This window comes from Protopterus annectens, chromosome 4.part0, assembly GCF_019279795.1.
Source record: "Protopterus annectens isolate FY-2018-M chromosome 4.part0, PAN1.0, whole genome shotgun sequence".
Classification (NCBI taxonomy): domain Eukaryota; kingdom Metazoa; phylum Chordata; order Ceratodontiformes; family Protopteridae; genus Protopterus; species Protopterus annectens.
Window position 1 is genome coordinate 830,981,987 of NC_056733.1, and position 27,147 is coordinate 831,009,133.

At 43.6% G+C, this 27,147-nt stretch overlaps 1 protein-coding gene across 1 annotated transcript in view; it reads right to left on the bottom strand.

The window, feature by feature from the left end:
* LOC122800348 (protein HIRA) overlaps positions 1-27,147 on the bottom strand; it is a 1,504,941-nt gene that overhangs the window by 1,423,916 nt on the left and 53,878 nt on the right. The window contains exon 3 of the mRNA XM_044069797.1: positions 5,253-5,363. Within this exon, the coding sequence (XP_043925732.1) occupies positions 5,253-5,363 (111 nt within the window). The remainder of the gene's footprint in view (positions 1-5,252; positions 5,364-27,147) is intronic.

Genomic DNA, 27,147 nt, shown 5'->3' on the forward strand with positions numbered 1-27,147 from the left:
CACATTTGGGTTATTACCTGCCTGCAGGTAGCCCTCAGCCGGCCTGAATACCAGAGTCTTGGGATTTCTGCTTTGGATGCTGTTTCTCTTCCATGGCGTCAGGGATATAAAACATGTAGCCGATGCCATTATATCAGTTTTTCTTGACCCAGATGTCAGGTGCCCCAAAATAGGAAGCAATTATATGGTATGGAACACCCCCAGCAAAAAGCAAATACACATGGTATAAGATATGCCAAACCAAAAAGGATAGGTAGAAGCAAAGAGAAGTCAAGAGGCTGAAAGGAGGGTAATCAGGACTGCAACAGTGAATACACTCAAACATCTACATTTATGCTAAGTGTACACAACTGTACTATGTTCATGTTTCACTGTTGCAGTCATCACATTTGGGTTGATTCCCAAAGCTAAGGAAGGGTGGAGGTAGTTAAGAAGCATTAGGGCTGGCAATCAGCCCCTGTAAGACTGTTGTGGCAAATTCAGCTCTGGATTTAGAAAAGATAGGCAAGTGGTAGTGCTTGGTGAAAGTGTGTACAGAGCTCCAGTTTGCAACTTCCAGAATGTCCCTGGTAGGGACTCCTCTGAAAAATGCTGTAGAGGTAGATGTAGCCCTAGTGGAATGAGTTCTGATCCCCTGTGGGGTAGGCTTCCCATGGTGCTTGTAGCAAAAATGGATGCAGTGTGCTATCCATTTAGGAATGGTTTGATTTGAAATGGCCTTGCCCTCTGCCCCTGCAGCAAAGCTGACTGGCAGCTGGTCAGATTTTCTGAGAGGCTTAGTCCTGTCCAGACGCAACCTAAGCTGCCTGTGCACATCCAGAGAATTAAGGATCCTTTCCCCTTTATTCTGAGGATTAGGGAAAAAAGTTGGCAAATGAATGGACTGGTTTAAAGCCACACTAGACACCACCTTGGGCATAAAAGATGGGCTAAGTCCTAAGGGAAACCCTGTTCACATGGAAGATAATGAAAGGTTCCACTGCCATAAGGGCCTGCAATTCAGACACTCTTCTTGCTGAAGTGATGGCTAGAAGTAAAGCTGTTTTAATTTAAAGGAGAGGAATTTTAACTCTGCTGTAGAAGCAGATTCAAAGTGCGGAAGTGTGAGCTTTTCCAATACAAAGTTAAGGTCCCAGGCTTGAGTGTGAGCTCTCCTGGGGGGGGGTCTTAAATTTTGGCACCTCTCCGGAACTGTTTTAGTTTAGTTAGGGAAGGAGTCTGAGGCAGGTGCCATGGTTGTAGCACTGTCGGACTGCACCAAAGAGGGTACCAGTGCTGGCGTGGCCAGTCTGGTGTAGTCAGGACTGTCCTTGGGTTGTCCTGTTTGATTTTTAGTAGAACCTTCAAGAGGAGGGGCAGAGGGGGAAAGGCACAGACTGAGAGGCTTTCCCAGGTGAAGGACATGGCATCCACCTTCCAAGCTTGGCTGTGGGGAGTTCGTGTGGAATATTTGTTTAACTGATAGTTCTGAGGGGAAGCAAAAAGGTCCACCTCTGGGGTCCCCTACCTGTTCCTCAAAAGCTTGAATATTTTGGGTTCCAGTTTCCACACGTGTGGGTCCATGAGATTTCTGCTTAAGTTGTCTGCCAGTGAATTTAGTTTGCCTGGCAGGAATTGAGCTTGTAGGTGCACTTGGTTGCTCAAGGCTGTGTTCCACAGAGCCACGGGGTAGTCTGCAGAGTGGGTAGGAAAGGCCCCCCCCCCCCCTTGCTAGTTTATGTACCAATAGCTGTCCTGGAAGAATAAGGCCTTTGAAGGCTGTCAGAGCACTCTGTACAGCTAACATTTCTTTTTGACTGATATGCAGGTGCATTTGCTTTGGGTTCCATTTGCCCTGAATGCACTGCCCTTCCATGCGAGCCCCCCATGCATAGTCTGATGCGTCTGTTGTTAGGGTTTGGGCGGCAAGGGGTTGAGTGAAAGGGAGTCCCTTGTTGTGGTTGCAGGCCTCTGCCTACCAAAGGAACTCTGTCCTTAGGCAAGGAATGACAGGAATCATTGTTTCCAGGTCCTGAGAATGTTGACACCAGAGACTTTAAGTACCAGTGAAGTTTCCTCATACACAGTCTTGCATATGGAATTAGTAGAATGCAACAGGCCATGAACCCTAGGGCTTGCAGTATTTTTCTTGCAGATAGCCGGGTTTTGGTGGCCAGTAGATTGAAGTAGTTTGTCAAATAAATTTTTTTTTCTGGAGTGAGGAATGCCATCTGGGAAGTTGTGTTCAAGCTTGCTCCCAGGAATACAATCTGTTGGCTGGGTACCAGCTGTGACTTCTTTTCGTTGATGGTGTACCCCAGCGAAGTTAGAAATCACTTTACAAATGCCAGGTGCTGAAGTAGCAATTCCTGACTGTCCGTCTTAATCAGGCAATGTTCCAAGTATGGGTAAATCTGAATTCTTCTCTGCCTGCAATATGCAATGGCTAGAGCTAGGCACTTTGTGAATACCCTAGGCTCAGTAGATAAGCCAAAGGGAAGTGCAGAAAACTGATAGTGCATAGAGCCTGCTCTGAAGCGTTGGTATTTCCAGCAAGATTCCCTTATGGGGATGTGCAGATAAGCTTCTTTTAAGTGTAGGGTTATTAGCCAGGAGTCCTTGGCTAGCATAGGAAGCAGCTGTTGGAGAGTTAGCATTTTGAATTTTGGAACCACCAAAACGGTGTTGAGAATAGACAGATCCAGGATAGGATGCCAGGAGTTTTCTTTTCTGGGGACCAGAAAGTCTGGAATAAAAGCCTTGTCCCCTTTGTTCTGCTGGGACAGGTTGAATAGCCTTGATACTGAGAACAGAAAGTACTTGGTTTTGGGCCTCTGCCCACTGGTTTGGGGGAAGGTCTGGCCAGCCGCTTAGAATTGGGAGTGAGTAGAACTGGAATCTGTTTCCTTGGGAAACAATGTTTAAGACCCATCTGTCTTGGGTAATGCATTCACAGTTTTTTGGCATGCAGGGCAAGTTTCCCTCCTAAAGGTGCAAGTACTTGGGCAAAGCTCAGAGGAGTTAAAGATAAGTCACTGTGCAATTGTACCATAGGATGGTGGCTTACTACTCCCGGTTTTGGACGTGGGAGCACTTCATCGCTTAGATCTGTGCATAACCTGAGACTGAAGTCTTGGTGATCTGCTGCCCCTGGGCTTGGACTGAAGTTCTGGAGGGGACTGGAAAAGACCAGTTTTTTGAAGGCCAATGCGCCTTCTGAATCTAGGTGGCTGTACTTGTAAGAAATCTTTAACAGTTTGCATAGATTTAGCTTTCTCCTCCATTCTTTTGAGGACGACTTCTGCTTTACTGCCAAATAGATGCTCTTGATTTAATGGTGCATCTAGTAATTTTGCTTTGACATGATTTGGCAAGTTCTGTTCGCCAAGCATGCCTTCTAAGAACAGACCCAGTGACAGTAGCCCTGCAAGACGCTTCTAAGGCATCAAACCCACATTGCAAAGTATGTTTACCAACTTGGTTAGCAGAATGCATTAACTCCTGTATATCTTTGTATTCTGCACAGTCAGGAATCAACAACTTTTGTTTAATTAGCTCCATACTATGCTGCTGATACTTTAACATATGAAACTGACAATTTAAAGTCCCCATCTGTCTAAAGCCCTAGAATACATGTCCAAAGGGGTAGGATTTTTGGCAGTTGTAGCCTTAATGCCTTTAGGTCCCTGGGAAATGGTCTCTGGATCCGCAGTAGGATTCTTAAAAATGAATTTGTGGGAGTCAGGCACTCTATAGTACCTGTCAGGTTTACTGGGAGCTGGAGGCAAGGTATCAAGGGTACGGCTGGACTCCAAGAAGACATCATCCACAATTTCCAAAACAGGAGGAATAGCTAGAGGCCTGTGCTGAGGCAAGCTTAAAAATTCCCTGGGTCTCTTTTTGGACTGGGAATAGTCCTGGCTCTCCCAGCAGAAATGCTCTCCAAGGGTGCGCAGGGTTTCACCAAAGGAAAAGTCTTCTGAAGGGGAAGCAGAGGGAATGGAATTCTCTGCATCAGAATCCTCATAGGTAGATAAGGGTATGTCCTGGTAATTAGAAGGATCACAGTTATCAGATTCCTGATCAGAAGAATCAGAAGGAAAATCAGTTCTGGGTCTTTTTGAGGGGGAAGGTTGACTTCCCCTAATTAAAGTAATGAGGTCCTCAGCCATTCTAAGCATTTGTTTTTGTGGCATGTGGGCCTGAGAATGCACTTTGGTCATCAGTTTCCTAGGCGTAGTGCGAACTTTAGGCCTGTGAAGTTCAGTATTTTTGGTTTGAAACAAAGTTGTCTGTTTAATATGAAAATCGGAAGGCCTGAATACACACTCAGAAGCCGGTGCCTGCACAGCGGCTCTGGAACCATCCAAGGCAGAGACATCCGCAGGTTCCATAGTCGAAGAAGCATCTCACGGCATACCGGACTCCAAAAGGGTCTCAGTAGAGACCTGTGAATCTGTAGAAGTGGGTATCAGGGGCTTCAAAAGCGCCTCACTGAGTACCAGCTGACTGGTGACTAGCTTAACGTTAGTGGTGTCGGCAGCCTTGGACCTATGCGGTCTGTCTCTGTCTTTATTTTTACGTTTTTTCGGAAGACCGGTAGTCATATGGCTTATCGAAGCCATCTCGGAGTAAGATCATCAAGAGCAAAAGAATTTAACTACAAAAATTGCCCAACGACAAATAGTTTGGGCATTAAACAAGGCACAAAACCAACAGCGAGGGACGTCGTGGTCTCTGCCTAAACAGGTGATGCAGTAAGAATGAAAATCTCTGTGAGGTATTTGCTTTCCACAGGCAAGACAATTATTAATTTTTTCTGACATTGGTTAGAACAAGAAAAAAGGATCCCCAATGAGGTACTTATCTTTTAGAAGACTTCAGGTCTGAAACTCGAAAAACGAAAATTTCAGGAGGCGGCTGACTGGCACTTGCGAACTGCTTCTGCTTTGGGCACCGCACAGCAAGAAAAACTGATGTAATGGCGTCGGCTGCATGTTTTATACCCCTGACGACCTGACGTCATGGAAGAGCGACAGAATCCGATGCAGAAATCGGAAGACTCTGGTATTCAGGTTGGCTGAGGGCTACTTGCAGGCAGATAACCCAAATGTGATAACTGCAACAGTGAAACAAAGATCATCATCATATTTCTCGTCAGCAACATAACAGATAAACATATGTGGTCTGTGGCACACTATCTACAGTTTGGAAGCAGAGACATACTTAACGCTCACATGGAACATATGTACATGCAGGAAGCATTATCTTACCTAAGTGGTTGTCCATGGCGCAAAGCATTTTGGGTACCTTCTCGTTCTTCTCGTCATCCTCTCTGCGAACAGGAGCCATGTTCCAGATGACAACCTTCCCCGAATTTTCTCCTAAAATGTGGATACACCAAATTACAGAATCTATTTTAAGTACTTGACAAGAACAAATATGTGTCTGCTGTCATTAAATTAAAACAGTTACACAAATCAAAATACAGCTAGACTGCCTTCTGATATGAAGCTAATTACTAAGACACTGGTTTAGGAATCACTCCGATCTCTTTGCTCAGAGTTACTGTGCAGAGCAATACAGTAAAACTGCATCTTTTATCAATTACGGGGATCATCCTTGATTGGTCTACAACCAAGCACATCCCCTTTTCCAATTAAGCATTTTTTTTTTACTCTGAAGTTACCATAGTTGGGGGGTAAATATGCACTATATAAAGCACATACAATAACATTACATTTCATGCCATAAGACAGCACAGAGCCCATAAGCCTTCCACGTCACACCGATCCACTGAGGAAGCACAATTCCACAAACCGAAGGAATAAAATTAAGAGATTACACACTATACAGCGGTTACAAGTAACACATCAGTACACACCAGCCTGAATTAAAGGGAACTCTAACAAGCAAAGCTCGGTGAAGGAGCTGAAAGTACAGTTTTGTACCTACCATAAATGTAGATGTTCAAGTGCTAATACAGCTGCAGTCATAACAGATGGGTTCTCCTGCCGTCAGGCGGGTCCTCGGTCGGCCGAATTCTAAAGTCTAGGTCCGGCGTTGGTTGTCGTTGCTTCTTCCCTGACGTCAGTGTGACAGGGGTATAAAAGAACCAGCCGACGCCATTTTCTTCAGTTTTTCTTGCCCCAGATGTCAGGTGCCCCCAGAAGGAAGGCAATACATAAATTTATGTAATAATGCAATGCAATATAATCAAAATACAGTAGTTGCAAGCAAATACACCATAAATGAATACCCCAATCAGGTTGTATGAGGAGGTGTTAGCCAATAGGCCTGTCCCAAGAGGGGAAGGAGGGAAACCTGGACTGCAGCTGTATTAGCACTCGAACATCTACATTTATGGTAGGTACAAAACTGTACTATGTTCATCGTGCATACAGCTGCAGTCATAACAGATGGGTAGAATCCCAAAGCTAAAAAAGGGGTGGTAGGCACTAGGTGGAACTAGGAGGAGCCAGGATGCCCTGCAAGACTGCAGTGGCAAAGCCTGTTCTAGTTTTGGAGTATAATGGTAGGTGGTAGTGTTTGGAGAAGGTATGCACAGAACTCCAAGTGGCTGCTTCCAAAATATCTTTGGTAGGAACTCCTCTGAGGAAAGCTGCAGAGGTAGCTGTGGCCCTTGTGGAGTGAGATCTGATGCCTGCAGGGACAGTTTTACCATGAAAAGAGTAACAAAAGCGTATGCAGTGGGCTATCCATTTTGAGATTGTCTGTTTGGAAATTGGCTTCCCTTTAGCTCCTATAGCATAGGACACAGAGTTGTTCTGATTTTCTGAAAGGCTTTGTTCTGTCCAAAAAATAGCGCAGCTGTCTGTGGATGTCCAAGGAAAGCTGTCTGTGGATGTCCAAGGAATGTAGTAGTCTCTCCCCTTTGTTTTGAGGATTAGGGTAAAAGGTAGGTAAGTGGACAGCCTGATTCAAAGCTACCCTGGATACCACCTTTGGCATAAAGGACGGGTTGGTTCGTAAGGAAACTCTGTCCTGATGGAAAATGATGAAAGGCTGCACAGCCATGAGGGTTTGTAGTTTGGATACCCTGCGAGCTGAGGTGATAGCCAGAAGGAAGGCTGTTTTCCAGGACAAATATTGCAAATCTGTTGAGGCAGCTGGCTCAAAAGGAGGCAAGGTCAGCTTTTCTAGAATGAAATTGAGGTCGCAAGCAGGTATTGGTTGTTTCCTTGGGGGTTTTAGATTCTTAGCCCCTCTGAGGAACTGTCTTAAGAGGGGTGAGAGAATAAAGGTGGATCAGTGTTGTATTCTACAGAAATGGCTGAGGCATGGATTTTGATGGAGGAGAATGAAAGTCCACTGCTTAGCAGCTCAGCTAGATACTGTAATATTTGAGGTAAATTCAGTTTTCCAGTATTCTGGCCCTTTTTCTCATTCCAGGCACAAAACCGTTTCCATTTTGCGAAGTAAGCTTTTCTAGTAGACGGCCTTCTGGCCTCCAAAATGACATCCTGCACCTCCTTGGAGAGTAGGGTCTGTTGTGAAGTTAAGGAATCTTCCATGCGGGCAGATTGAGTGTTTTCAGCTGACTGTGAAGAGTTTTGAAGCTGTGCTGAGCCAGAAGAGGAGGCATTAGAGGTAGGGTCCATGGTAGGGAATGCGTCAGGCTCCTCAGGAGTGGGTACCAGTGCTGTCTTGGCCAGTCTGGAGCAATGAGAATCATCTTTGGTCTGTCTGCTCTGGTTTTTAATAGAACTTTGGGCAGCAGAGGAAGAGGTGGAAAGGCATAAACTGTCATTGTTGTCCAACTGAAAGAGAGAGCGTCCACTCTCCAGGCCTGTGGATGAAAAGTCCTTGAGCAGAATTTTGTCAATTGGTGATTTTTGTGGGAGGCAAAGAGATCTATGTCTGGCCTTCCCCATGCTTGAATTATCTCTGTAAAAACTTGAGGATGCAACTTCCATTCGTGTGGATCTGTCATATTTCTGCTTAGGTTGTCTGCCAGCGTGCTTTCCTTGCCTGGCAAGTACTGTGCTTGAAGTTCGATTTGTAATTCCAGAGCCATGTTCCAAAGTGACATGGCCAGCCTGCATAGGGGGTATGAATGGGTTCCTCCCTGTTTGCTTATGTACCACATTACTGTGGTGTTGTCTGTCCTTATCAATAGTTGACCTGGATGCAGAAGGTCTTTGAAAGCTATAATAGCATTTATTACTGCTAGCATTTCCTTTTGATTGATGTGAAGGTGCTTTTCTTTTGGGACCATTTGCCCTGAATGCACCGATCTGTCATGTGCGCCAGGCGTAGTCCGAGGCGTCTGTTGTGATGACTTGATTTGCTTGAGGCTTGCAGAATGGGAGACCTGTGTTTCTTTGGCATGCTTGAGCCCACCACAGAAATTCCTTTTGAAGACATGGAATTAGTGGTATTATTGTTTCCAAACTGTGGCTGTGTTGAGACCATAGGTTTTTCAGGTACCATTGAAGTTTCCTCATATGCAGCTTTGCACATGGGATAAGTAGGATGCAAGATGCCATGAATCCCAGAGCCTGCAGGATTTTCCTTGCAGTCAGCCTGGTGAAATTTGCTAGTTTTCTGAAGTATTGAGTTAGTTGCCCTGTTTCTCTGGCGTGAGGTAGGCCATCTGGGTGTTTGTGTCCAAGTTGGCACCCAGGAAAATTATTTTCTGAGAGGGTATTAGCCTTGATTTCTTTTTGTTGACTGTGTATCCCAGAGAATTCAACAACATTATTACAAAAGCCAGATGTTTCAGAAGTATGTGCTTGCTGTCCGCTTGGATCAGGCAATCGTCCAAATATGGGTATATTTGTATCCCTTGAAGTCTGCAGTAGGCAATTACTGATGCCAGGCATTTCGTGAATACTCTGGGTGCAGTAGATAAGCCAAAGGGCAATGCAGAGAATTGATAATGGGTTGAACCTGCAAGAAATCTGAGGTATCTTCTGCAATTTTGTCTGATTGGGACATGCAGGTATGCCTCCTTGAGGTCCAATGTTACCAGCCAAGACTCCTTGCCCAGCATGGGAAGAAGCTGCTGTAATGTGAGCATCTTGAATTTTGGCACAAGTAAAAATGTGTTTGGGATGGATAGGTCCAAAATAGGTCTCCAATATTTTCCCTTCCTTGGTACCAGGAATAGTCTGGAATAAAAACCTTGACCTTGTTCTTGAGTAGGTACCTCTTGAATAGCTTTCATGTCCATGAGATCTGAAATTTGTCTTTGTGCCTCTGCCCTTTGATTGTGTGGCAGGTTTGGCATGCCTCTCATTTTTGGAAGGGTGTGAAAATGGAATCTGTAGCCTCTGTTTATAATGTCCAGGATCCATTTGTCTTTTGTGACAATATGCCAATTTTTTGAAAATAATGCCAGCTTTCCACCTAAGGGTGCTGCCATTTGAGCCTTGCTTGGCATGCAAATGGGAAAGTCATTGGGTTTGCTTTCTGAATGGCTGCGAACTATCCTCACCACCTCTTTGTGTAGGAGCTTGCCATTGTCTGCCTCTAAACGATCCTTGAGATTGCCCTCTGCCCCTCGGGCACCTGTATCTACCTCTTTGGGGTCTGTCCGTGGCTGGAAAGGACCAATTTTTGGAAGGCCAATTTCTACTGAAACGTGGAGGTTGTACCTGTAGAAAATCTTTCACTGTTTGCATTGATTTAGCCTTTTCCTCCATTTTCTTTAATACCTCCTTAGCTTTAACACCAAATAATACATCCTTTTGTAGAGGGGCATCTAGTAATTTAGCTTTGACATGATCTGGTAAGGTTTGCTCCTTGAGCCAGGCATGTCTACGTACGACTGATCCTGTAACAGCAGCTCTACATGAGGCCTCTAGAGCATCAAAACCACATTGCAAGGTATGTTTACCCACTTGATCTGCACTAGGCATCAAATCCTGCAACTCCTTCAAGTCTGGTTGTTCAGGTTGTGACATTTTGCTTCTCAACTGTGATAACAGAAACTGTTGGTAATTTAACATATGGAACTGGCAGTTTAATGCCCTCATGGTTAAGGTGGCCGAGGTGTATACCTTTTTTCCTCACCTTTCTAAAGAACTGGAATCTCTCTCGGAAGGTAATGGATTTTTAGCAGTGGAGGCCTAATTCCCTTGGGGCCCTGTGAAATAGTTTCTGTGTCAGCCGCATGGCTTTTGTATAAAAATTGGTGTGAGTCAGGAACCCGGTAGTACCTGTCAGTCTTGACTGGGGCTGGAGGTAAAGAGTCTGGGTTAAGGCAGGCCTCCAAATACACATCATCTAGTATGTCTAAGACAGGAGGTATAGCCAGAGGCCTGTGCTGAGGTAGTAAGAGAAAATCCCTAAGCCTTTTCTTGGAGTCTGAGTACTCTTGGCCTTCCCAGTGGAAGTGTTCCTTCAAGGTATGCAAGGTTTCCCCAAATGAGTAATCTTCTGGGGGGGAAACAGAGGGAATGGACTCCTCTGCATCAGAATCTTCAAAAGGGGAGTAAGAATGTTCCTGTTCATCAGAGTGCTCTGAAATAATGGAGGCCTGGTCAGAGGAGGGGGATTCTTCCTCCACTCTGGGCCTTTTGTCCGGGGGGGGGGTTGAGAACCCCTGATAAGAGTAATTAAATCCTCAGCCATTTTAAGCATCTGCTTTTTAGGCATGGGGCCTGAAGAAGGGCCCTGTGTAGCTGGTCTCTTAGAATGCATGGCTGCTTTAGACTTGGTGAAAGCCTTGATAGAAAAAGAAGAGGAAGGTCTGAAGATACCTTGAGAGGAGGCAGACCTGTCTACATTTTGAGTTTCACCACCAGGAGTGGCTTCGGTATCTGTAGTCGGGGTGTGGGCCGAGGAGCCTGCGACCTCGGGCACAGTAGACACCACCAATGAAGTGTTGTCGGTAGGCAGGGGCTGCGTAGGCGCCTCGCTGAGAACCGGACCACCTGTAGTCGGCTTTGGCGTGGTGTCAGTAGAGGCTGCAGACCTCGTGTGTCGGTCCTTATCTTTGTGTTTTTTAGACAAAACTGGAGTCGGAGTATCCGACGACATAATGTAGTTAAATTTTTTACCAAAATAGTGCTGAGCGAACTCCGCCCGACGCTTAATGGTGCGTTTGTTGAAAGTAGCACAAAAACGGCAGACCGAGACGTCGTGGTCTGGGCCTAAGCAAGGAATGCAGAGGGAATGAAAATCCTTATGCGGTATTTGCTTCCCACATGAAATACAATTATTAACTTTGTCTGACATCGGTCTGAGGCAAGAAAAGTTTCCCCAACGGGGTACTTAGCTTTCAAGAAGACTTCGGTTGCAAAATTTTCGTAATTTCAGGAGCTGGCCGACATGCACTTGCGAACTGCTTCTGTTTCGGGCACCGCAAGGCAAGAAAGACTGGAGAAAATGGCGTCGGCTGGTTCTTTTATACCCCTGTCACACTGATATACCCCTGTCGCACTGAAGTCAGGGAAGAAGCGACGACAACCGACGCCGGACCTAGACTTTGGAATTCGGCTGACCGAGGACCCGCCTGATGGCAGGAGAACTCATCTGTTATGACTGCAGCTGTATGCACGATGAACATCAAGCAGAAAAAAAATGTTAGGTGGACATCTGGAACTCGCCAAGATGTCCATTTGTACATTAACTGATATGTACAGAACATAATTGGTTCTTAACATCTATGACCATCTTTCATGAGTCAATAACTAGGATGAATCCCAACCAGCAAATCCAGCAAAGCATGAAGACAGCCAAAACAGAGCTAGTGGTAGGCAAATTCAGGAGAGAATTCTGTAGGAAAGGTAGACTACCTTCATAGACAACATTCATCTCCAGGTAAACAATCAAAATGGATCCATGGCCAGAAATAGCAGACATGGTCTACATGGAACTCATCAATATCTCTGACTCACTCTCAAAAGTACAGTTGTGTACCTACCATAAATGTAGATGTTTGAGTGTATTCACTGTTGCAGTCATTACACTTGAGTTATCCTGCTGGCAGGCTACCCGCAGTCGGCCTGAATTCCAAAGTCTTGGTCCGACGTCGGTTGCTGTCGCCTCTTCCCTGACGTCAGTGCGCCAGGGGTATAAAAGATGCAGCCAACGCCATTTTCTTCAGTTTTTCTTGCCCCAGATGTCAGGTGCCCCCAAATTGGTAGGTTAAACATTTTTGGCAATAAGTATGCATGCAAGAACATAAACATTTCCTTCATCTACAAGCAAATGCACCACATAGATTGTATAGGATACAGAAGTACAGATAAGTCCCAGCAAAGAAAGGGGGGATGGTGGATGGGTAACCTGGACCGCAACAGTGAATACACTCGAACATCTACATTTATGGTAGGTACACAACTGTACTATGTTCATCGTGTTTCACTGTTGCAGTCATTACACTTGGGTTGAATCCCAAAGCTGAGGTAGGGTGGCTGGGTCTAAATAGGATTAGGAGAGGCTATAAGGCCCTGCATAACTGCAGTGGCAAAGCCTGCTCTGGATTTAGAGTAGAGAGGTAAATGGTAGTGCTTGGTGAAAGTGTGCACTGCACTGAACTCCAAGTTGCAGCCTCTAAAATGTCTTTGGTTGGTACCCCTCTGAGGAAAGCTGCTGAAGTGGCTGCTGCTCTGGTAGAATGTGGCCTAATGCCCTTAGGGATTGACTTGCCATGTTGTGAATAACAGAATTGAATGCAGTGGCCTATCCATTTCAAAATAGTCTGCTTTGAGATAGGCTTTCCTTGTGATCCTGCAGCATATGCCACTAAAAGTTGCTCAGACTTTCTGAAAGGTTTAGTTCTGTCCAAGTAGAAGCGTAGCTGTCTGTGTATGTCCAAAGAATGCAGGAGTCTCTCGCCTTTATTCTGTGGCTTTGGATAAAAAGTAGGCAAATGAATGGTTTGGTTAAGGGCCACACTGGACACTACTTTAGGCATAAATGTCGGGTTAGTCCTCAGAGAAGCCCTGTCTGGATGGAAAATGATAAAAGGTTCCACAGCCATGAGAGCCTGCAACTCTGAGACTCGTCTTGCAGAGGTTATTGCTAGGAGCAAAGCTGTTTTCCAAGATAAAAACTTTATTTCAGCTGTATTGGCTGGCTCAAAAGGCAGTAGTGTGAGTTTTTCCAAGACATAACTGAGGTCCCAATGCAGGTATTGGTGCTCTCCTTGGAGGTCTTATGTTTTTGGCCCATCTGAGGTACTGCCTTAGCAATGGATGAGGAAAAAATAGGTGGTTCCGTATTGTAATGAGCTGAAATGGCAGAGGCATGGATTTTAATTGATAAGAAGGATAGGCCTTTGTCCAGCATCTCAGTTAGGTATTGTAAAATCTGAGGAATATTTGGTACAAGCGCGTCAATTCCTTGTGCCTGGTTCCAAGCACAGAATTTTTTCCATTTTCCTGCATAAGATTTTCTGGTGCTTGGCCTCCTGGCCTCCAAAATAACATCCATCACTGCTTTAGAGAGAGGTGTGTTCTGAATGGCTACATTATTCGCCATGCTGCCAGGTCTAGGGTCCTGAGTTGATTGTGCAGGATCTGATTGTTTCGTTGGGTCAGTAAGTGAGGAATTAGAGGCAATGTCCAGGCTGGGCCGTGAGACAAGCTCTTTAGGATTGGGTACCAGTGCTGGCGGGGCCAGTCTGGGGCAATCAGAATCATTTTTGTCTTCTCTTGTCTGACCTTTAGGAGTACCTTGGGAAGGAGAAGCAGAGGAGGAAAAGCATATACTGTTAGGGATTTCCAGCTGAATGATAGGGCATCCACTTTCCATGCTTGCTTGTGATAAGTCCTTGTGCAGAATCTCTGTAGTTGGCGGTTGTGAGGGGAGGCAAAAAGATCTATGTCTGGGCATCCCCACTTCTTTGTTATCATGTTGAAGACTTGTGGATCCAGTTTCCACTTGTGGGGATCCGTAATGTTTATGCTTAGTTCGTCTGCCAGAGTATTTTCCTTTCCTGGCAGGAATTGTGCTTGCAGATGTACTCGATAAGTCAATGCTGTGTCCCACAAAGTCATGGCTTGTCTGCAGAGGGGGTAGGAATGTGTGCCTCCCTGCTTGTTTATGTACCACATGACTGTAGTACTGTCCATCCTTATCAGTAGTTGTCCTGGAAAGCTGTCAGGGCATTCTGAACAGCTAGCATCTCTTTTTGATTGATATGAAGATGCATTTGGCTTGAGGGCCGTGTGCTCTGAATACATTTTCCTGCCATGTGGGCCCCCCAGGCATAATCTGAAGCATCTGTTGTTATTGACTGCCTGGCTGTGGGTAGGTTGAATGGCTGTCCCTTGTTGAGGTGACAGGACTGTGCCCACCATCGAAACTCCTATTGAAGGCAAGGAATGAGGGCAATTAATGTTTCCAGGCTGTGGCAATGTTGAGTCCAAACACTTTTTAGATACCATTGTAGCTTTCTCATATGCAGTTTGGCATATGGTATTAGCAGAATGCAGGATGCCATGAAGCCCAAAGCCTGCAGAATTTTTCTTACAGATAACTGGGTCTTTGTTGCCAACACTGTGAAGTAAGAAGTCAGTTGCCTTTGTTTGTCTGGCGTGAGATAAGCCATCTGGGCAGTTGTATTTAAGCTTGCACCCAGGAATATTATCTCTTGAGAGGGTACTAATTTTGATTTCTTTGAGTTTACTGCGTACCCCAGGCAAATCAGTAATCTTTTTACAAATGCCAGGTGCTCTAGTAGAATGTCCTTGTTCTCTGCTTGAATAAGGCAATCGTCCAAGTAAGGATATATTTGAATTCCTCTTTGTCTGCAATATGCAATTACTGGTGCCAGGCATTTTGTGAAGACCATGGGCGCAGTAGATAAGACAAAGGGCAGTACAGAGAATTGGTAGTGCGTTGAGACCGCTATGAATCTGAGGTATCTTCTGTAAGATTGTCTGATTGGTACATGCAGGTATGCCTCTTTTTAGGTCCAAAGTTACAAGCCAAGCCTTCGTGCCCAGCATGGGCAGAAGCTGATGCAAAGTCAACATTTTGAATTTTGGGACGTCCAGAAATGTATTTAGAATAGACAGGTCCAGTATTGGTCTCCAGGTTGTCCTTTCTGGGTACCAAGAAAAGTCTTGAGTAAAATCCTTGTCTCTGCTCTTGCTGTGGTACTCGCTAAAAGGCCCTCATGTCCATGAGGGATGAAACTTGTTTTTGTGCCTCTGCCCATTGATTGTGTGGCAAGTCTGGCATACCTTTTGCCCTTGGCAGGGTGTGAAAGTGGAACCTGTAGCCCTGGGACATTATATTCAAGACTCATTTGTCCTGGGTGATTATGTGCCAGTTTTGAGAAAAAAGTGTTAGTTTTCCCCCTAAGGGGGCTGCCAAAAGATAAGTGATTGGTGCTGGCAGAGGAAAGTCATTGGGACTGTTTTCTGTATGGCTGTGATTTGTCTTCTCCGCTTTTGGAGGTAGAAGCGCCCCACTGTTTAGGCCTGTATGAGCCCTGGGGCTGGGATCTGCCTCTAAGGCATCTGTATCTGCCTCTTTGTGGTCTGTCTGACACTGGAAAGGACCAATTCTTTGTAGGCCACTTCCTGCTAAATCTGGGTGGCTGTACCTGTAAGAAATCCTTTACTGTTTGCATAGATTTTGCTTTGTCCTCCATTCTCTTCAACACCTCCTCTGCTTTGACACCAAATAAAGTATCATGCTGTAATGGAGCATCTAGTAATTTTGCCTTAACATGATCAGGTAGAGTCTGTTCCTTTAACCAAGCATGCCTCCTAATGACAGGACCCGTAACTGCAAGAGGCCTCTAGAGAATCAAAACCACACTGCAATGTATGCTTTTCCCACTTGTTCAGTTGCATGCAATAAATCCTGCATTTCCTTATTTTCTGCACAATCAGAATTTGCCAACATTTTCTGTTTTAGCAGTGACATTAAGTATTGCTGATATTTAAGCATATGAAATTGACAATTTAAGGCCCTCATAGCCAAAGTAGCAGAAGTGTAAACTCTTTCCCCCATCTGTCTAGTGCCCTAGAATCCCTGTCAGAGGGGATAGGGTTTTTTGCAGTATAAGCCTTGACCCCTTTGGGACCCTGAGAAATAGTTTCTGGATCAGCAGCAGGGTTTTTATAAGGAAATTTATGTGAGTCTGGAACCCTGTAGCATCTGTCTGGTTTTACAGGGGCAGGGGGTAGAGTCAGGAGAAAGGCCAGACTCTGAAAATACATCATCTACAATGTCTAACACAGGGGGAATAGCAAGAGGCCTGTGCTGAGGCAGTAAAAGAAAACCTCTAAGCCTTTTCTTTGATTCTGAGTAGTCTTGGCTCCACAAGTGGAAGTGCTCCCTCATGGTATGCGGGGTTTGCCCAAAAGAAAAATCCTCAGGAGGAGAGGCTGAAGGAATAGATTCTTCAGCATCAGAATCCTCATAGGGAGGAAGAGAATATTCATGCTAAGAAGAGGAGTCAGAGGAAATGGAAACCTGATCTGAAGATTCATATTCTGTCTCTTGCCTAGGCCTCTTAACAGGAGGAGGATGGGAACCCCTGATCAAGGTAATTAGGTCTTCGGCCATTTTAAGCATCTGTTTTTTAGGTATGGAAGTCTGTCCAGGAGAATGCTGTACTTGTTTCTTTGTCTTTAGAGCTGTTTTAGTCTTTGCTTTGGAAGCTGAGGTAGGCATTACATATAACTGTGTAGGTCTGAAAACACCCTCAGAAGCCGATGCCTGCTCAGCGGCTCCGGACCCATTTCTGAGTGTCCAATACCTTGAGTACCCAGAGGCCTAACTGGCTCCACGTGGGAATCGGCAGTGGTCTGTGGCTCTGAGGTAGCAAGAGTCAGGGGCTGCGAAAGTGCCTCACTGAGAACCGGCGACTGGCTTAGCGGAAGCCTCGTCGGTTTTGGACCACGGATGCCTGTCCTTTTCCTTTTCCTTGTGCTTTTTATAAACTCCGGTCGTCAGTTGTTCTGACGGCATTATATAATTGAATCTTCAGCCAAAGTAATGAAAGGCAAAATTGTACCGACGCTTAATAGTGCGTTGGCTAAATCTAGCGCAAAACCGACAGCTAGCAATGTTGTGATCAGGGCCTAGGCAAGGAATACAGTAAGAGTGAAAATCCTTATGAGGTATTTGCTTCCCACAAGAAATACAATTGTTAACTTTTTCTGACATCGGTCTGGAGCAAGAAAAAAGTTTCCCCAATGGGGTACTTAGCTTTAATGAAAACTTCAAATCTGAAATTCAATTTTGAAAATCTCAGGAGTCGGCCGACCGGCACTTGCGAACTGCTTCTGCTTCGGGCACCGCGCGGCAAGAAAGACTGAAGAAAATGGCGTCAGCTGCATCTTTTATACCCCTGGCGCACTGACGTCAGGGAAGAGGCGACAGCAACTGACGCCGGACTAATACTTTGGAATTCAGGCCGACTTCGGGTAGCCTGTCAGCAGGATAGCCCAAGTGTAATGACTGCAACAGTGAAACACGATGAACATCAGGGAGCTGTTAAGAAAACTGGAAAGGTTAGGGAGAATAGGCTAATGACTGAAGAACTGGAGTGACAGCTCTGCAGCATAGATGGTTAAGGCCAGTACTATGTTGTAGGTGACACAATCTGGAGAAGTGGCTCAGATGCCAGCTGTAGCTGAGCAAGGATGATGGGGTGAGTGGTCATAGCTGACCCACACATCCCGAGGGGAGAAAGACTGTTCTGACTTATCACAAGGGTCTGGCCTAGCAGAAGTACTACGTGTTATGCAGTGGAGCCGGGACATCCGCTCAGACAAAATGGGGAGGTTTGGACCCCTACCTAAATTCACTTAAGCTATCTGGCACATCTTCCCTTACGAGTACCTGAGGAATCCCTCTAGGCACCTCAGATATAATCATGCAAGGTTTCTCCTTCCACATCCATGCAGATTTTGAAAGCTTCTGAGGATGTGCAAGACGGGGTCTGTGCCAACCTCAGAGATCATCGCAGTGGAATAAACTGAAGGCAGTGCCAAACTTTCTCTGGGTTCTAACTCACTTCACGAATAACATCCCGCAGAGGCTGGACAGCAGCAGACTCAAGCTTGGACTCCTTGGCCTTCTTTTTGATCAACGGCTGTACTTTGGGGACAGTCAATTCTGCCATGGTACCTTGGTCCAAAAGCTTGAGATGCAGATTCTCAAGATAAATGGAGAGGGAGGAAAGGCAGCTATGCAAAGTCTTGGGTACAAAAGCATGGCAAATGGAACACTGAGTGCAGCCATGAAACGTTCCTAAGCAAAACAGATACTTATCATGGTGGTATTTATGGGCGCTCTGCCTCCCATACTGACATTCCCTTTCTTGAATGACATGGACCCACTGAACAATGTAAAAAAGGAAAAAAGAGCCTCAATGGGGTACTTACCTGAAAGACGTATGCTCAGTATAACCAGCAACAAGATGGGCATTCAGACAGAGATAGGAAACCGGCACTTCGACTGGTGGCAATGAAGTTCTGACTTGGAAGTATACGTACATCAACTTTAAGTACTATACTTACAAGTAAAGCATACATCTGATGTACAACGCTCTCTAGCTAATTAAGGTTTTGGTATACTGGCCGGATGCTGGGCAACCCTTGGCAGGAGATCCCAAACATGATAAATACTGCAACTGTGACATGGAAGAACATCTGTTGTTACATATATTAATGACTGGCCTAATAAGACAAATGATGCTAGGCAAAGGGCAAACAGAACTCAGTTTGGAAAGGAAGTGTCTACTGTTAATGAAGATTACTTGATCCCTATTGAACAAAATAAGATCAGTGACAACTTTGGAATTCTGAAAATAAATATTCAGCAATCTAAGGATTCAAGGCATATAGAGAGAGGGGAAAAAAAAGAAATAAACTACTAAGTTCGCAACAAATAAGGAAAAAAAGAAATAAATTAATGTCTGTAAAGCAAAAAGAACACATACTAAAAGGAATACTGCTTTGTTACATAATACACAGATTACAGGAAATAACATTTTTCCACCAAAATACCTTCAGTCTACAGAAAAATGCTTAATTTTTCCAAAAGAGAAATGTAGAAACAAGGAGGCAAGGGTCAGATGAAAAAAAAGAAGTTATGTTCTTACCATATCATTCCATCTGTGATGTCTACGTTCATCCATCATTAACCTGTGGGTTTCGGTTTCTACCCTCTGAACCAACTCGGCCACTTCACAAACTTGAGATTCAAAGCTCGAGCTCCTTCTGCCTTCCCATAATACCACCTTTCCCCCAGAAGGCCTCAGATCAAGTTTGTTCTAAGTATATATACCCAGGCTGCTACAAATAAGGTTTCAAAGGTACAGACAGAAAGATCAGCAGGAGCTCAAACAGGAACAGTGGTTCCATGGACACATCCATCAGGTCACTTGAAACATAGGACTGGGGGAAGGAGTGGAGAAGGTTAATGACAAATGAAGACAGACAACACAGATGGAAAGTTATGTTAAGAACATAACTTCATCTGATGTTGTCATCTTTATTTACTCATTAACCTGCAGAACAGAGTCTCTGGCTACAGGAAACCCAGATGGCCCTCATGGAAGGATATTCCTGAGCACAGCAGACCCGATGGAAGACCTACTTCTGAAAATGACGTCCAACTTATAATGATTAATGAATGTATGAGGATTAGACCATGTAGCCAATGCACAGATGTCATTAATAGAGACATGAGAGGTAGCCACAGACCTTGTAGAGTGGGCCTTAATCTGACCAGGTGCAGGGATGCTCTTAGAAGAATAAACAAAGTGGATAATGTCTTTCAAGCATCTTGCCAAGGAGGTCTTGATGATTGCTTTACCTTGTTTGGTATCAGAAAAAGATATGGAAAAATGCTCAGATTTCCTGAAATTTTTAGTTGTGTCCCAATAGAAACATAACTACCTATGCACATCAAGTACATAAACAGTGTACTTCCCTTTATTGTGAAAATTTGTAAAGAAAACAGGAAGGTTAATAGAAAGATTGATACTGGCTTCTGCAGCCACTTTAAACAAGAAGGACAGATTGATGTGCAAGGTTGCCCTGTCTTTGTGAAAAATTAGAAACGGGAACTTGGAAAAAAGAGCTTGTGACTCCATGATTCTACCTGCTGAAAGTAATGGCCACCAGGAAAACAGTCTTTCAAGAAAGAAACAAAGTCCACTGTGACTGCAGGTTCAAAAGGAGAACAAACCAGGGCCTACAACATGACAGTCAAATCCCAAGGGATGGTAGAATCCTTAAAGGGAGGACAAAGTAAAATGGTACTCCTGAGAAAGCTTTGCAAAGTTTAGATGACGCCAATGAAGTGTCTGCCCCCAAATGAAAATTGGAGACAGCAGCCAACTGAACCTTGACTGTGGAAAAACTAGCCCCAGCGTTAAAAAGGACAAGCCAAGAAATCCAAAACCATAGGGATCAGGGCCGTAAACGGGTCAATCTGTTTCTTTTGGGCCCATAATGAAACCTTTTCCACTTACTCTTATAATAAAACTTCCTGGTGGAAGGTTTCTGGGCAGAAATCAATATCTTCTGGACAGGGGGAGGAAAGCCTGGAATGTCTGTCCGTCATCGAAATTGGAGAAACCATGCAGTTAGTTTCAGGCTTTGAAGGCCCAGGTGAGGGTGCCCGAAGGGGTGAGATAAAAGATCCAGAGCTGAATCCAGAGTCACCGGAGGGCAGATCAGATGAGCCCAAAGATAGATGAACCAGATTTGTCAAGGCCAAAAAGGAGCAGAGGATGATTTCCCTTCTCAACCTGGAAGCCTTCTGCAAAAACTTGGGAATTAGGGATAGCGGGGTGAAACACAAAGCAGACCTGGAGACCAAGCATGAACTGGAGCATCCCTTGGAGACTGTCCCTGAGGAGGGATTAAGGCAAAGTACCTGCTGCACTTAAGAGGGGAGGCAAAGAGGTCGCAGCAGGTCTGATCCGATTTCTGAAAGATCATGTTTGCCATGGATTGGTTCAAAGACCACTTCGTGAGTCATCAGTAGGATCCACCAGAGCCTGTCCGCCAGAATGATGGACTCTGCTGGAATGTGCATTGCCAGTAGAAAGTGGTTGGCAGGCCTCGCCCATTGCCACACACACAACTTCTCGACACAGGGGGTAAGACCTGATTCCTCCTTGCTTGTTTATGTACTAGACTGCTGACATGTTGTCCCTCTGTACTGCAAAAGACCCTACAGGAAGAAAGCTGTACAACTCTTGCAACACCAAATAAACTGCTCTCATCTCTAGGACATTGATATGCAAATTGGTCTCCAAGGATGTCCACGTGCCTTGAACCGTCTGGCCCAGATAATGCCCCCACACCATCTTTGGAGGTGTCTGTAGTTACTGTGGCATTTGGGGAAGGAAGGAAGAAGGGTTGTCCTTGAGTAACATCTGCAAAGTGAAGCTACAATACAGAGAAAGTTTAATGGGAAAGCTTAGAGTATTCCTGCTCAAGGACCACGGTACTGCCAACATCCATTGTAAGATTCTCATGTGAAGGCGTGCTGCTGGCAAAAGAGGTATCATGGCCACCATGAAGCCAAGAGCTCTGAGGACCAAGCTCGCTGGGGGGTGGGGGTGGGGGATGGTATGGCTAGAATTTGTCTGACATGAAGATGCAGGCTCGACACTCAAAACATTGTCAAAATGTCCCGGGAAACTGTGGTGTCGAGTTGTGCCCCTATCAACTGAATCACTTTGGTTCCAACTGAGATTTCTCTAAATTGAGAGTTATGCTAAGATGAGGGGTCAGATATAACTTCTAATCTCTGGCCTGAATAAATCGATGCCTAGTTGGAGAGGTCAGCAGCCAGTCGTCCAGACAGGGAAATACCTGGAATCTCTGCAGCCTGAGATGAGCTGCAATCACCACCAAACAGTTGGTGAATGCCCTCTGGGTTGTGGTGAGGCTAAACAGGAGTGATCTGAATTGAAAGTAACTGGCTCCCAGCCTGAAATAAAGAAACCTTCTGGAGCGCCTGTCCATCAGGTCTACTGAGCACATTCAGTCGTTCATCCTCAGCAGAGGAAGAATGGACAAAACCGTAACTATCCTGAACTTCATGTTCCTTACCAATTTGTTCAGGGATGTCAGGTCCAGAATGGGCCTTGTGTCCCCTACCTTTTTAGGAACCAAAAAGAACCATGAGTAAACATCCAATCCGACATGATCGGGAAGAATCTCCTGGATGACTTTTTTGCAGCCTTTTGCTATTTCCGCGGCTGCCTCCTCCCTCTGATTGGGTGGTACACTGGGGAGGACATATTTCTGTCTTGGTTTCACTGAAAAGGGAATGGAGTATCCTTTGGATACAATCCTTAGCACCCACTGATTGTTTGTGATGGTATCAGTTGTGCAACTGTTCAGAGTAAAGCCAAGGAAAGCAGTAAATCCACTGTGTTGGACAAAGGGGACACCACATGAATGTCTGAATATTTTATTAACACAAATTCATACAGTTTAGCGCTTTCGACCAAAAACAAAAGTCTTCATCAAAACACTTGTTATAAAAAACCAATGCCACTATATAATGAAATACTCGTAAAATTATCCAATAAAATTGTTCAATTTGCATAATTAATCATTAAAAAAAAATTCAAGTTATATACACGTATAAAATACACTGAAATCATTTCACATGAAACATCCTTATACACAATGTTGTTTGTCTTTTGGCTTTTCCCGGTTAGGAGTCACCACAGTGGAACTCCATTTCCGCTAATGACTGGCAGTGGATTTTTACAGTGCCGAGTTGCCAGCCCAATGCCCAACCTTCAGAGAAGGCACATCCATTCATGCACGCACCTACCTACATGTCGTTAAACGCTACTTGATCGTGGGGAGGGCAAAATATCCCTATACACAATATAAATACTTATTCATTTGCATTTATCTTGGTTAAACCTTCTGTTTAATACAACTTTATAATTCACATTACTGTTTAATCATGGGGTGTTGTACGCATTAAACAGTATTTGCCACTTGAAGTCTTCAAAATTCAACTCACCCTCCCTGTCCCCATTAAAATCACTTGGTACAAAATCAATTACTGTGAAGAAATTCTTATAACTTTTACATACTAAAGCATGTTTTGCTAAAACATTACCCATGTTTCCCATTTTTATGGCATGTAAATGTTCATACATTCTCTTTTTTAATTGCCTACTAGTTTTTCCTATATAAAATGTGAAACAGGATGAACACTTGGCTAAATACACAACATAAACAGATTCACAAGTGAACTTTCCCGGTACCTGCCATACTTTATTACTAGTACTCGCTTCTAAAAAAGGACCCTCTCCTATGTACCTGCAAAAATTACAGTTGTAACATTTGAAAGTACCCCTAATCCCCCCTCCACTATTACTACAATCTCTCTCTACCAAGTAACCAGGCCCAACAGTAAAAAATAAAACTGCAAAAAGGGAACTGTATTGGCAAGTTCTCTTGAATGCCCCGGGTTTAATGACTGCGTATCGATCAAACCCATTTTAAAGTTGAGAGCAGGAACTGTTTGATTTTTATTATGAAATAATATGCATTTTTTTTGTATCTAAACTACTCAATGCAATTTTATTATTGGCATTTATATCTATGGATTTATATATACATATATATATATATATATATATATATATATATACACACACACACACACACACACACACACACACACACACACACACACACACACACACAAAGTAAACACAAAGTCCATGAACTGCAAAGGTGAGGCTTCAGAACAGCAGCTTCAGTTTGGTAAAAAAATATACTCCAAAACAGCAACCTCCGCTTAATAAACTGTATACTCAAATTTCTCCAACCACAGGACAAAGATCTGGATTCCACTCGGCTGCAACACAGTTTTATTGGTACACAAGCGCTTTCACAAACAGCTTCTTCAGGTGTATAACAACCATTAAAATACACACACCTTATATAACAGTCAGTCACATGACTCTGCTTAACCATTTTTAAAGGCATATATAGACATTGTGTTACTTTCTTGATACACTTACAAATTCTAAACTTATATAGTATAAAAAATATATGTTAAAAGCATACGTAAAGTTCTAAAAAATTCAACATTCACCTATTCAATGGTCTCTTTTTTAATATTGGTCTTATAGGAACAGAATCATTCAGTCCATGCCCTGAACTAGCCCTTAACCTAATAATCCATTCAGCTTCTTTTTCCTCAGTCCTTGCTTTTATATCACCCCCTCTTATATCAGTGAATGTTCTACATAAGACAACAAATTTAAAAACATGTTGTTCATTGGTAACTGACACATGCTTCGCTAGTGCATTAAAACTACTTCTTTTCTTAATGTGATATAGGTGTTCTCTTATCCTATCTTTTAAAAGACTATCTGTTTTCCCTACATAAAATTTGTGACATGCCTGGCAGATAGCCAGATATACTACATGTGCTGTATCACATTTCACATAGGTTCGCAGATAAAACGTCTCCCCTGTGTCAGGGTGCTTAAATTGTGAATCATTACAAATAAAACTACAAAAGTTGCACTTGCCACATGGTCTAGTGCCCTTTTCATTTTCTCTACCTTTCAGTTCTCTATCTATACAGAGCCTTCTTTTTAAATTCTACTTATTTTTAAAGCTAAATTGTGGCTTTGTGCCTTCTAACTCTTTCATTTTACAATCTGATGTTAATATATTCCAATATTCATTTATAATATTAGAGTACAGCCCAACATCTCTTGAATAATTTAAACACATCCTTACATTCTTGTGAGTCACTTTCTCTTTCCCATTCACTAATTGTTTTGAGAAATATGGTTTAGCCTTATTCTCTCTTTTACTCATCACATCTTCCATGTTTTTAGTTACCATTCTGTTATCATAGCCTCTATCTAGTAATTCTTTTCCTGTCAAAATTAGTGGTTTCTCATATTCTTCGGTTTTTACACTTAATCTTGACGCCCTTAGGAACTGGTTTGTGCTACATTTCTGAATATAAAATTGGGATGCATACTATCTCTACTTAATAATTGATCAAACCCATTTTAAAGTTGGCAGCAGGAACTGTTTGATTTTTATCATGAAATAATATGCACTTTTTTTCTATCTAATCTACTTAATGCAATTTTATTAATGGCATTTATATCTATGGATTTATATATATATATATATATATATATATATATATATATATATATATATATATATATATATATATATATATTTTTTTTTTTTTTTAAGTTTGTAATATTTATTTGTTATGAAGGCAACAAAGTGTTTTGGCACCACCTTTCTTAGAAAGTGAGATGTTGCACAAGGTGCTGCATAACATGCTTTGCTCTTGGGCACCACCCCATCAAGAAAGTGAGGATTAGTTTTTTATGATATTTAAAGGATGTGAGGTAGTGTATTTGTTTGTCTGAAGATGTTTCTGTAGTACTGGAAACGAAAGCTCTTACATTTGGTTTATTAAAACACTGTTTTGCGGCTTTGGAGCAGCATTTCTTCTTTTTATAATCTCTAACAATTTTTCGAAATTCCTTCCTCTCTTACTGATAAAGTGGATGGTCCCACTAATGACCTTAAGTCACTGTACAATACTAAAATTCTCCAGCTGTTTCTAATGATACTTTTTATCCCACCACTGTCCACTGTAAAAACCAAGGGCAGAGAAACAGACCAATCATGTGGGCTCTGGATGCTAACATTACAACTACGTTGAAGAGTACCCCCTTGTGTTATAACTTTAGTAATGGCCATGGGGTAAACCTCTTTTCTTAAATCTCTCATTTAACTCACCCACATAACTATACAAAACTGTTAAATCTATTGTCCATCTTTTTAATCTATTTGTCCTTTCACAATGTTGTGTTTGACATAAGTAGGATGCATACTTGAATAATGCAGCAATGTGTGATGAAGACTTTTGTTTTTTGTCGAAAGTGCTTAACTGCATGAATTTGTGTCAATAAAACATTTAAACGTTCGTGTGGTGTCCCCTTTGTCCAACATAGTCGATTTACTGCTTTGTTTCTACTTTTTTACTACTGTTTTGAGGCAATTGAGTGTTTTTTTCTTTCAACCATTCAGGAGTGTTGAAAGAAACTGTTCAAGAAAGACTCTCGAGACCCTCGGTTCTGGAGACCCCCTCACCCACGTGGGTGGCATCTACCATTTTGGATATTTCCCCCTCTGCCTCTGGGGAGGAAAATCTCTCTGAGAATCCTTGAAAGGACCCTGAGATTTTTTTGAACCACATCATTTTACTCCCATGCTAGTTCCTGGAGAAGGACCTTTGTTGGGTAGAAAAACGGATCCCAATGGCAAACAGGGTCTTCCCATCTTTCTCACTGTGGGAGAGTGTCATAAACAGTGAGCCCAAACAAGGTCGATCTGTTGAAAGGCATATTGATGAAGGATGCCTTGAAGGGTTCCATAAAATCACACAACCACTTCCAGGCATGACACCTTATGGCAATGCCGGAACCAGCCATCCTTGAGGTACCCTCTGCTGCATGGGATATCAGCGTCATGGATGCATTGGACAGGGACTGGAGTGTGGCCATTCTGGAGAAGACCGTCTGCTCCTCTGCAGACATGGACCCCAGGGTAGAGGTACAGAGTTCCTTGACCAAATCCCTCTGTAGTCTTGTAAAATGGAAAAAAAGAAGTTATGTCTTACCATAACGTTCCATCTGAATTGTTGGTCTGAGTTGTTGATCTTCTTCCATTCATCACTGATGGGTATGGTTCCGAACCCTCAGAAACAGAGTCAGCCAAATACCAAGCTAGCGTACACCAAACTCTCGAGCCACGCTACTACCCACAATGCCCTTCATCCCATACCTCAGACTGAGTTTGCAGAACATATAGTAGAAACATATATTGGAAACAGAAATAAAGGCAGAAGCCATTTCTGCGCAAACACTCTAACACACCGAAATGACCCGAACATCCGCCAGGAACCTTTGGCGGGGGAAGGTGGGAGGGTGTGATGAATGGAAGAAGAACAACAACTCGGATCTTCTTCCATTCCGCACTGATGGGACCGAGTCCCTAGCTACTACAGAATCTGGGTGGCCCTCATGGAAGAACATTCTAGAGAACCACAGAGCCAAAGGCAGCTCTTCCCCTGGAGATCAGATCCAATTTGTAATGCTTGATAAAGGTATAGGGTTTAGCCCAAGTGGCGGCTGCACAAATGTCATCCATGGAAGCCCTAGCATGAAAAGTGACAGAA